The following is a 12,486-nucleotide window of genomic DNA, read 5'->3' as shown; positions in this document are numbered from 1 at the left end:
TTGACAGACTAACGGAGAAACAAAAATATTTCCAATGAATATCTTGAACCAAAAGGAGCATGACAGGAAAACAAAACATCCTAAATTGCACATACTGCGCTATCTAGTGATGCATTTTGATCAATAAAACGATCTAAAAGTAATTCAGATGTCACATACAGAGTCAGTTCATCGCATAAACGAATAATTTGTCTCATAAACAAAACTTCCCGGCAAGGGGAATGCAGGACGGTTGTACTATCTTTTCAGGGTATCCAGGGAACAACGCGATACGCCAGTATGTTGTGACACTGTTCCCAGCACAGGCAGGCTCCCTCTCAGTAGACACTAGAAAGACATGCTCCGCTTATACTAAACCCCACCCCAGTAAAAGTTATGTACAAAAACATTACCCTAAGAACTCATACGTCTCTGTCGAGCCCCCAAACATTTCCAAAGAATAATGTAAATTTAACCGAGCATGAGGCACAGCTAAGTCAGCGATACACCAGTCATCATTGTTCAGTCGAACCCTTCTTGAGTAGTCACAGAAGCTGCATGGTCAACTATCTTTACAGAAACAGACATCAAGTCTTGCTGAAATAAAGGTCAGCCACTCTCTCTTCTGCAATTCCCAGGCAAAAGAAATTTGTACTTCTCTGCATTCTCCAACAGAAAGGATGGAAGATGGACACCAGAGAAGGAATGAGGAATAGGTCCCATTTTCCCAATGATTTCCTTGAAGGTGTACTCTTCAGGAAGCATATCAAATAAATCAGACCCCTTGCAGATCACTTTCTGAACTCTTTCTGGGTTTAGATACTTTGAAAACCTGACTCTATCGTAATGGCTGTATGCTTTCATCTTAAAGATGAACTCACTGATATAGCGGAAACAAAAGCTACAATGCCACCCTGCATCTGCTAAGATGTCATCTGTCTGGCGATAGTGTGCATATCTCGTCTCCCCTTCCCGGTACCTGTGTACTGAAGCTCTCCAACTGTTATTGTCCACCAGAAACTCAAAGGAATAGAGATAGTTCTTCAACTGAAGATGCAAGATTTGAGGAACTTCGTCACACCACCTCAGAAGATTGATGGTGTGTCTGCTTGGGATCTCATCAACGTCAGACATTATCAACAAGTCGTCCTCTGTAATACCAGCTATTTTGAGAAGCTGGTCCAGTGCTACTCGTTGATATGCCTCCTCAACAAATGGATTTTCCCCTCTCTTGAATCTTCCTCCAACAGTCCCATAAGTTAATCGGGGCTCCACAAACTTGAACTGCTCGCGATAACGGGAGAAGAACAGAGGCTTTGGAAATCCAGTAAATGTTGAATTCGATTCAAGGAGAACAAACTGCGTTATGTAGGGATACAACTCTTTCCATCTTATGGTAAGGATGTCCATCTCATTACTGAACAACACTGCATCAAAAACACGCCTAGGGTACTCACGGATCCCCCAACCATGAAGCTTGCAGAGGTTCTCCATGGACACATTCTCGTGATAATAGTGTGGAATGTCATGGAAAGGTTTAGGTGGCGATTCCCATAGCGGCCGCAAGAAGTATGAGATCTTCTGTCCATGCACGTAAATGCCAAAGACACACATTGGAATAATTGTAAACAGAATGAGGAGAACTTTGAAGTCAAATCCACGTAGAATGCAGCGAACTCTTGACATGCTCAACATTCTGCCTGATTCCTGCACAATCATACAGACAATATTTGTCAGACGCAAGACAACATGAAATCCACCAGTCAAGAAATTCCAACTACTTGCAATAATTCAGGCGTAGATTCAATGCACAACACAAACACAACGGCAGATGATAATACTCCAAATAATTCATAGGTTTAGTAGTCCACAAGCGACATTCTTTTCGATAACAACACGAACGCTATAATATCCGTTTAATTAGCAAAAACAATTGTCAATTCCAAACCAAAAACTGAAAGTAATCCGATTCAAGAAAATTCCAGTAGAAACGTGTTACGGATCGAAAAACCAAGACTCTTGTTATGCAAAATTTCATATCAACAAGACATGGATTAGAAAATCCATCTGATCTGACTGGCCACACTTGATGAAAAAATACACAGATTACCTTTGGTTGCTAAGAAAACTCAGGTCAATAAATCGAAAACTTTATTCATAAAAAAGGGTTGAACTCTAAAATTCCCCCCCAAAAAAAAAAAAAAAAATTGCATAGGAAATATCGTACAAAAAGTTCATAGCTTTTAGGTCAAATTTCCGGTAAACCATTTTTTCACAATTTCCCAATAATCCCATTGCTGCTACATTAGCGGAGCAACCAAATATGCAAACCCAGAAAACAATAACCATCAAATCACCAAACCATACACAAAGAATAACAAAAAGCACCAAACTTTAATTCGAAAAAATAAAAAAAAAAAACGAAAAGAAAATTGAAGTACCTGGCCGCAAACATTGCCGCAGATATCATCAGTCTTCTTAGAGCAGTAATGGCCCCCTCCCTCAGCCATCATCCACCACATTCTGTATCCTCTCCCTTTCAATACCTCCACGACCCACCGGAGTTCGGAACACGGCAGATCGATCGGGCTTCCAGAAACCCGAGGGCAAAATCGGAACTTTACCCAGATTTGTTTGCTTCCCCCGATCCCTTTCTGGTTAATCACTAATCAGGCAAGCTGAGGCTTCCGTGTCACTCGGGGAGAAGAGAATCAACAGATCAAAGACGCCTAAGAATTTCCAAGAATATGATCTTTTTGTTGGGTATTGGAGGAAAAAAATAATAAATAGAGAAAAAAAAGAAAGAAGGAAAGAGACGGTTGGGAAAGGAAAGCTAAAGGAATAAGAAGGGAAAGGTGGGTGCTGCCTCTCTGGTATTGGGTGGCACTTGTCCTCACAAAGCAACTCTCTCCACCTGCACAAATCGAGCCGTTTCACTTGTCGTCTACCCCACGCCCCCTCCTCTTTATATTTTCTTTCGAATTCCCCTTTAAATTTATTTACAAATAACCTTTAATTTTAAGAAAAACTAATGAAAATAATTAAGAAAATTTTAAATTTTAACAATAAAGATAATATAAAAAGTAAGTAAATAGTATCAAATTTAAATTTTTAATATAAAAATATAGTTTTTCATCAAAATAAATAATATCGCATTTTACGCGCACGCCATGTGCTCGTTTCCTTAACGAGGGAGGGGGAGGGGTGTTTATGTCATTGCGTGGAGGAGGCGTGGGAGAACATGGGGACGGACACGGCATTGGCCGGGTCTGGGTGGGGAAGGTCGGTAAATGGAGGGGCCCACGCGGTGCTGTGACAGCCTCTCCTCTAAGACAATAAATAACACCATGACGATGTGTCGTCTCCTGCTTCATTTTGCTGACAATTGGCGCGTTGCTACTTCCACTCGGGTCTCTCTTCCGACACGTGGCTTTCTGTTCCTGGGGTTTGTCCCGCGAGGCTCAAGATCTTGTCGTATCAATTCATCTCATATCGTGCATTCGATGCTGTATATTTCCAGGTCGGTAACGTTTTTGGGCCCTTTTGGGCTTTGGATCTTCTCCTTTTATCTATTTTTCTTATTCGCTCAAGTGATTATTTATTTTTTCTAAATTTTTATTTCTCTTTACGAAACAAAATTTGAATTAGGTCACATAATAAGTCAATTGCTAATCAGAATTAAAATTTGAAACTTACAATTTAAAAGCGAAGAGAAAATTATTTAACTATAATACTTGCGGGTCAAGGGCGAGCTTGGTGCAGCAAAAAAGTTTATTCTTTGTGCTTGAAATATCGTGGGTTCGAGTCGTGAAAACTTTTTTGTAAAGTAAGAGTAAGATTGCATCCCTTCTCGACCCTCGCAAAATAAAAAGTCTTGTTGTCTTGGGATCGTCATTTTTTGTAATACTATTGGGTCCTACCATGAGGGTTTGGTTTCATTTGATTGATTAGGTCTCAAAGTTCCAATGGAAGGAGGGGCTGCGAGCGTGGGTGTTGGAAATGTTGTTGCTGTTATTGACGGGCAGAAAGAGAATAACACCCCAATTGATGGCAGAGAAGCACATGGGTTATAATTACAATAACATATCTTCATCAATTATGCATTATTTACCAATAATTTAATTACTCTAACTAATTAAATCATCTTCATTATTATATTGCCCAATCTTCCTTAACTGTTCTTTAGGGTTTATGGTTTGGAATATGCATGAAGGGTGGTGATTCTGGTGAAGTGGTTACCTAATGAATTTGGGATTGAGTATTCCTTCCCTTTTCTGACTAATTCAACCAATGACTAGTTTACTAAATCGTAAACAGAATGAGAGAAATTGAATTTAGTTATGTTCATATATTTTATAAATTACTTTGATATTACTTTAAACTTAAGATGCGTCTCAATTCTGTATTTCTACCTTCGTAATATTTTTCTTCTCAGAAAATATTCCAATTTTGTTAATTAAAAGTGTTAGATACACAAACGTCACATTGAATATATTCACGAAACCATTCAAGTCCTCTTCTAACTATGAACACACATTTTCCAAATTGAACATACTTTGGTAAACAACATTACTCTACGTGCTGCCACTCAGTATTATGGTCTGGTGATATTCATCTTCATTTGAAAGTGAAAGGTCTTAGGTTCGAATTTTGTAGATGGAAAATTCAATACCAAATTAAGTTGCATATTATGTGACTTAGCCGAACTTCTCTTCTCCTCAATGTAAAAAATATCGATATACTAAAAAGAAAATAAAACATTACTCTACTTGCTTTGATCTTTTCTTTCAAAATCGTTATTAAAAGTTTTCACGCTGAGAATAATAATTAAGATAGGTGGACAATTCAACCGATCATTTTTAAGGTCTAGATCCTTTTAGAATCAGTGTGTGGTTGCAAGTTGGAACAATTCCAAGGCGACCGGTCAACTGTGAACTAGGATATGTCGATACAAGTTTCAAATTCCAAATTCCAAATTAAAAATAAAAAATTAGCTCAACCTACAAATAAAAAACGGTCGTGTATTAACACATCAACACGCTCGGTTATTACGAATGTTAATCATTGTTAATTAGTGTAAATAACGTTTAATCTTAAAAATGAACGTTAATTAATTAGAAAATAGCAATGGTAATATTTGGTTTTGGTGGAGTTGTGCGTCGACTTGACCTAAACGTTCAAATAGACCATAGAGTACGGAATGTGTAGTGTTTGGGGCAACGACTCAAGACTCACGTCAACTAGAGTCTAGACTAAGATTATACTTATTTGACCTAAACCAAAAAAGAAAAACCTTAAGGGTTTGGAGCCACAATGGTCCTTAAAATTTGTAAAGTCTTCACTTTGGTCTTTCACTATGAAACTTGATAGAAGTTGATTTTGAGTATGTCTACCATATAGATTATTTTCTAATTTACGTGAAAAATCTGCTAATATGCTTGTTAAGTGGAGATGTTGATTTGACAAAAATGCCCTAAAAAAGGTGGTCAAGTGGTTGTTCACGTGACAATTTAATGAGGATGTTGACAGATTTTTCATGCAAAAAATTTAAATGATTTACAATGGACAAACTGAGAAACCACTTCTATCAATTTTTATTGTCATGGACAGGGATGACAATTCTAACTATTAAAACCGATAACCGTAGATAACCGCCCAAATGAATTGGATTTGTGTATGAAAATTCGGGTATATTTTGGATATGGTTATAGGGGTCCCAAATCCATATCCGTCATCGAATCCGAACTGAATTATATATAATATAATAGTATTTATATATAATTGTATTATAATATATATATATATATATATATTTATTTATTATTCACTAAATCCATTACCGTGAGAATACAAAAGTTGCACTATGTGAGTTGCATTTTGTGGGCAAGTTAAAAAGTTTTGATATAAATCAAAATCTATGATAATTCAGACCAGTAATACTTATGGGAGATATGAAAGATCAACCAACATTATCAATGTTGTCACATCCCAACCCGGGCTCCACCATATCCTGAGCTCGACTCCTCCGTAACACGATATTGTCCTCTTTGGACCTCGACCACATCTTCACGATTTTGTTTCTGGGAACTCACACGAGAACTTCCTAATGGTTCACCCATTATGGGACTTCTCTCGTGCGAACTCACTTAACTTTGGTGAACTCTAAAGCCAGTGAGCTCCCAAAAGGCCTCGTGCTATATAGAGGTGTACATATAAGGCATAGAGGATCCATTTCCCTAGGCGATGTGGGATCTAACAATCCACCCCCCTTAGGGGCCCGACGTCATCATCAGCACACTCGCACCACATGGAAGAATGGCTCTGATACCAAATTGTCACATCCCTACCCGGACTGCACCACATCCTAGGCTCGACTCCGCTGTAGCACGATATTGTCCGCTTTGGGCCCGAAACACACCCTCACGGTTTTGTTTCTGGGAACTCACACGAGAACTTCCCAGTGAGTCACCCATCTTGGGATTGCTCTCACGCGAACTCGCTTAACTTCGGAGTTCCAGTGGACTCTGAAGCCAGTGAGCTCCCAAAAGGCCTCGTGTTATATAGAAGTGGGCATGTACATATAAGGCACATCACCCCCTATCCGTTAGTCGATGTGGGATGTTACAATCCACCCTTCTTAGGGGCTCAACGTTCTCGTTGGCACACTCGCACCACACGACAGAGTGGCTCTAATACCATTATGTCACATCCCAGTCTCGACTCCGCCGTAGCACTATATTGTCTGCTTTGGGCCCTAGCCACACCTTCACAGTTTTGTTTCTTGGAAGTCACACAAGAACTTCCCAGTGGGTCATCCATCCTGGGAATGCTCTCACCCGAACTCGCTTAACTTCGGAGTTCCGATGGAATTCGAAATTAGTGAGCTCCCAAAATGCCTCATGTTATATGGAGGTGGGTATGTACGCTTTTGTTGAAAGTGCTTTTATTAGAAGCATATTGAAATTTTCATTAAAAATGCAAGTTTTTCTAAGAGAGTACTTAGCATATGCTTCTTGAATAAGCATCTGATAACACTTGATTAGAAAGTGCTTCTATGACGCATGCATACTTTTAAGTATTTTTGTCAAGAAAGTTTATTTGTAAAACGGAGTGTTTTGGTGGTTAGAAAATATTTTTAGCCATTCCATAAGCAATTTTAAACATGCTCTTACTTAATGATAACATGGATAATAAACAATTTGTTTAACACTTGTCAATAAAAACAAATCTACTCTCTTTTCGAAGAAAATTGTAACGACCAATGCATGCATGAAAAGCCTAACACAGTGAAGATGTAGAAAGCATGCAAAGGATGCTCAACCTTCCCATATCAGAGCAAGAAAAGCACAAGTTCATTCCTTAACGGCTTCTGATCTTCACACCAAAAATCCCGTCATCGTTTTGGATCATATCCTCCTTTGGCAGCTATAAATACCCCTCAAACCCTACAGACCAAAACCTACATTAACAATTTAAGCTCACCATTAAGGTAACTAAACACTCTAGCACTTCATTAATCGATCTCGAAAATCAAAAGTACGAAAAATGAAGGGCGTCGTTATAGCGGCAGTGGTGGTGGTGCTGGCCACGTTGGTTTTGGTTGAACCGGGGCATGCCACGGTCACTTGCCAACAAGCAGTGTCATCTGTGAGTCCTTGCCTTCAATATCTTACCAGCGGCTCTGGCACCCCTCCTGTGGCATGTTGCAGTGGTGTTTCGGGTCTGAGACAGCTCACTCAAACCACCGAAGATAGGCGTACAGCCTGCCAATGCCTCATGGACGCAGCAAATTAAAACCAAGACATTAAGGAAGCTGCTGCGGCTGGCCTTCCCACGGCATGCCGAGTTCAGATCAACGTTCCAATTTCTAGGAGCGTCGACTGCAACAAGTAAGTAATTCATGTACTGTATTAAAAAATTCTTACTAACAGTTGTTGTGTAATCCGCCTGGCCATGTGATTAGAACGTGCTAGGTGTTTCGATGTGTGATCATCACGTGCTTGCTACTGCTAATGTCTTTTGCTTTTGTATGAACAGTATTGAGTAAAATGAAGGCGACAGATTGAGTTGAAATAAAGAGAGAGAAGCATGGGGGATGCCGCTGCCGCTGCTATCTTCTTCAACGGCTGCACTGCATTGGCTAGCTTTTGGTTGAACGTCGTCAAGTTATGGTTCTCACTAGAGAGCCATGCTATGCCTACTAGTTTATTCAACCTACTTGTTATGTACGAGATAACATTGTATTTAATAAAATAGAGAAATCTTAGTTGTTTGTTGGATATCTTACTCTATATATATAGACACAGAGCTTTTAAATGAAAAAATTCTCACGTCTTAAAAAAAATAGAGTTTAGTTGCTGGATTAACTCTTCATTGAATTTTAATTATTCAAACCAACTACTTTAAATGCCCTTTATATATATTACCAATATTTAGACTGGCCCATATATCACCTGCACATACGAACACTTTACCGATGAAAGTGAATTTAAGCGTGAAAAATAATCAAATCAATGTATCATGCGTTGCATTCCATGTATAATTTTGTTACAACCTGCAACGAGCTCGTTTTGGGACACAGCGGGAAGTTTTCTTGTTTTCCCTAATATTGGCAAGTAGTGGAAAACGATCCACATACTTTAAAAGCCTAAATTGTGATTCAGTGTTTTGAGATATGGATTCAAGTAAGAAGTAGCTAGAAAGCATGCAATGCGCTCCCAAAATTACACCACTTGAATGATAACACTGTGAATTAAGCTATACGAATCTATAAGAATTAGAAAATCTCAAAAGTAAAACCTTGAGGAGGAAGAAGGAAGAGAGAAGTTTTGTGTATTTGATAACTGTTCTCTTACAATACAACCGACTTTCTTACATATACAATAAGAGGGAAATCAGTTTTTATACTACATCTAAATTACACCAACTTATGTCTTAAGTAACTATTGCCTAGGTGGCACTGCTGACATGGTCAATACCCCCCCTTTAATCTTAGCTAGGATAGCCTAGCTTAAGATTGAAGCAATGGCGTAGAAAATTGGGTCCATGAAGTCCTTTGGTTAAGACATCGACAACTTGATCCATAGTGCAGATATATTGAACTGATAAATCGCCACTTTGTACTTGTTCACGAACAAAATGGAAATTTGTCTCCAAGTGTTTAATACGAGACTGCTGAACAGGATTCAAACTGAGCGTAATAGCAGACTGATTATCACAAAATATAACAGGTGGAATAGGCAAGCATTCATGTACATCCTTGAGAAGAAGTCGGATCCAAGCAATATCTGCAGCGGTATGAGCTAATGCACGATATTCAGCTTCAGTAGAACTACGTGAAACAGATGATTGTTTCTTCAACTGCTAGGAAATTGGATTTTCTCCCAAAAACACTACATTACCAGTAATAGATCGCCTAGTGTTCAAATCAGTAGCCCAATCAGAATCACTATAGGCATTTAACTGCAAAGAACCTCCTGAGATGTAAGTTAAACCACAGTGTATAGTCCCCTTAAGGAAACGCTGAATCCTCTTAACCATTCCCAAATGAATATCTGTAGGAGCATGCATATACTGACACATGGTGTTCATAGCAAATGCTATGTCAGGCCGTGTGAAAGTTAGATATTGAAGAGCCCCAACAAGACTCTTTTATAAGGTAGGATCTGGCAACAACGTTCCTTCTGAAGTCAAAACCTGGTTATGAGGCTTACATGGTGTATAATAGGAGTTACAATCATTCATGCCTGCCTTGTGAAGAAGATCCTTCACATATCTAGCCTGATTGATAAACAAATCACCATTGGACTTATATGTAACTTGAGGACCAAGAAAATAGGCCAATTTCCCCATGTCTTTAAGATCAAAGACTTCACTAAGAGTATGAATCACATACTGGATTAACTGAATGCTAGATCCTGTGATGATAATATCATCCACATATAGAAGAAGGATAACAACCTAAGTGTCAACCACCTTGACAAAGAGACTTGAATCAGAAACAGAGACTTGGAAGCCAATTGCTTGTAAATAACTAGTGAATTTAGCATTCCAAGCCCAATGAGCTTGCTTCAAACCATATAAGGACTTCACTAGTTTACAAACATGAGTGAGAAACTGAGGATTGATACATCCTTAAGGTTGCTTCATATAAACCTCTTTTTGCAATTCACCATGCAAGAAAGCATTCTTAACATCTAATTGTCAAAGATCCCACTTATGTGTTGCAGCTAAAGACAAGATTAATCACAGTCGTATGGCGAACAACATGACTAAATGTTTCGGTATAATCAAGCCCTTGTTCTTGACTAAAATCTTGTGCGACCAATCGGGCTTTATATCTTGAAACTGAACCATCATTATTTCTCTTTAATTTATATACCCATTTACTTCCTATAACATTCTTATCACCAGAAGAAGGAACTAGAACCCAAGAACCTTAAGTTTGAAGTGCATCAAATTCTTCCTGCATTGCCACTTGCCATTGAGGTATTTGAGATGCTTGTCTAAAAGTTGATGGTTCTGAAGCATCAACAATATCGGCAGGAAAAGTAAAGCCTTCTGAAAAATGATCATCACCATCAAAAGTTAATGACTGAACTGTAAGAAACATTACACTGAAAGCTGAATAATCATGTCTAATGATTGTTCCTGTGCATAATCTTGTCTGAATTCCTGAAGAATGAATAACTCGCTCTAAACCTGAAGAAGATGAGGAATTGATACTTGGCAAAACAACCTGAAGTTGAGTAGGCTGAAGGACAGGCAACAGGGCATTAACATTGGAAAGAGTAGCATTGTGACTGGATTCCTGTGCATTATTAGCTGAACTATCATTGGAACTGGATTCATGTGCATTATGAGCTGAATTATCACCATTAATGTCACCAGATTGTACCAATGGACTAAGTGATTGACTAAAGGACACTCCATAATTGACAGGCTCAATTACCTCTATAGAAAATTGACTAAAGGTAACTGAACAATTATAAGTCTATTAATGCTGGAAGAAGATGGCTGACATGAAGTAGTACCAGAATTTCTAGGTATTTCATTGTATGGAAAAATGGTTTCATCATAAATAACATGCCTAGAAGTAATGATCTTCCCTGTCTCAATGTTATAACAAATAGCACCCTTATATCCTGGTGAATATCCCAAAAAGACACATTAAACAGATCTAGATCGCAATTTATGCACATTAAAATGTCTGAGGTATGGATATATGGCTGAACCAAATACTTTCATACTGGATAACTGTGGTTTCTTGTTAAACAACTGCTGAAATGGTGAACTCATCTGTAACACTTTACAAGGCATCCGATTAATCAAGTACACTGCATGGGACACTGCATAAAACCAGAATTTGTGAGGAAGCTTAGCAACTGACAACAAGGTAATAGTTGTTTCAATAAGATGTCGATGCTTCCTTTCAGCCAATCCATTATGCTGGGGAGTATATGGACATGACATAAAATGTATAATGTCATTAGTATCCAAAAACTTCTTAAAACTATTACTAAGAAACTCTCCACCGCCATCATATTGTAAAACTTTGATCTTGGTATGAAAATGATTCTCGACATAAGCACAAAACTTTACAAATGCATCAAAAACCTCAGATTTATTGATTAAAGGATAGATCCATACAAATCTAGTAGCTTCATGTATAAAGGAAACATAATATCTGTAACCTTCAAGAGAAACAACTGGAGAGGGCTCCCAAACATCACTATGGATCTTACAAAATGGAATATCAACTCTATCTGTCCTAATGGTAACCTACTCATTTTGCCACTAAGACAATGAGAACAGATTTTTACAAGTTCATTAGGAACACAAGATATATCTGATTCTCTAAGCATTGCAGTTAATATGTCATTAGACGGGTGACCAAGTCTTTGATGCCAGAGAGAAGTTTTGACAACATGCCCCAAAAATGCATAAGAATGCATACCCTGATTCAGTAATGTAGGAAAAATATACACAGGAATCTTGAACAACTCATTTTTGCTACTCTTTTCATAGTAGAGGATTGCCCCTGTTGCCTTGTCCTGCACAAAGAATTGAATATCATCACAAATAAACCAGTTGTGATTATCTTTACACAACTTTTTGATAGATAGAAGATTAACAGTTAACATGGGAACATGTAAAATCTGTTTAAGATGTAAGTCATGTAACTGTGTGTGTAAAACCTTATTGCCAATATTCTGAACTTGCAAACCTTCACCATTTCCAACAATGATCTTCTCAGTACCCTCATAAGGTGCAGCCCGATGGAGAACAGTGATATCTGGAGTCATGTGATGAGAAGCCTCAGTGTCATCAATCCAAGACTCTCCAGATGCACTTGCATGGGAACTCGGTATACTTATAGCTTAATAACCAACATGAGAAGAAAATTGTTGTGTAGAACCATATGGATGCGAGGGAACAGACACATGAACTTGTGGTGAAGAGACATGGTCAAATCAGGTGAATAAGGAAACTGTGGTGGAGACACAG

The 12,486-nt window shown here is 38.4% G+C and overlaps 1 protein-coding gene and 1 long non-coding RNA gene across 2 annotated transcripts; one reads left to right on the top strand and one right to left on the bottom strand.

Annotated features, from left to right (window-relative positions):
- Window positions 1-13: 13 nt before the first annotated feature.
- LOC103949813 lies at window positions 14-2,922 on the bottom strand. Its single transcript, XM_009360932.3, has 2 exons — window positions 2,421-2,922; window positions 14-1,686 (listed from the first exon to the last, which is right to left on the bottom strand). The coding sequence occupies exons 1-2, from the start codon at window positions 2,499-2,501 to the stop codon at window positions 589-591; spliced, it is 1,179 nt and encodes a 392-aa protein (XP_009359207.2). The 5' UTR covers window positions 2,502-2,922; the 3' UTR covers window positions 14-588.
- Window positions 2,923-3,352: 430 nt separating this feature from the next.
- Window positions 3,353-4,136, top strand: LOC125477507. The gene is made up of 2 exons (XR_007258557.1): window positions 3,353-3,499; window positions 3,931-4,136. It is a non-coding gene; the product is annotated as an uncharacterized LOC125477507 (long non-coding RNA).
- Window positions 4,137-12,486: the final 8,350 nt, after the last annotated feature.

This window comes from the organism of the source record quoted next, unplaced genomic scaffold (assembly GCF_019419815.1).
Source record: "Pyrus x bretschneideri cultivar Hongxiangsu unplaced genomic scaffold, Pyrus_bretschneideri_v1 Contig22, whole genome shotgun sequence".
NCBI lineage: Eukaryota > Viridiplantae > Streptophyta > Magnoliopsida > Rosales > Rosaceae > Pyrus > Pyrus x bretschneideri.
This window is presented reverse-complemented; position numbering and strand designations above follow the sequence as displayed.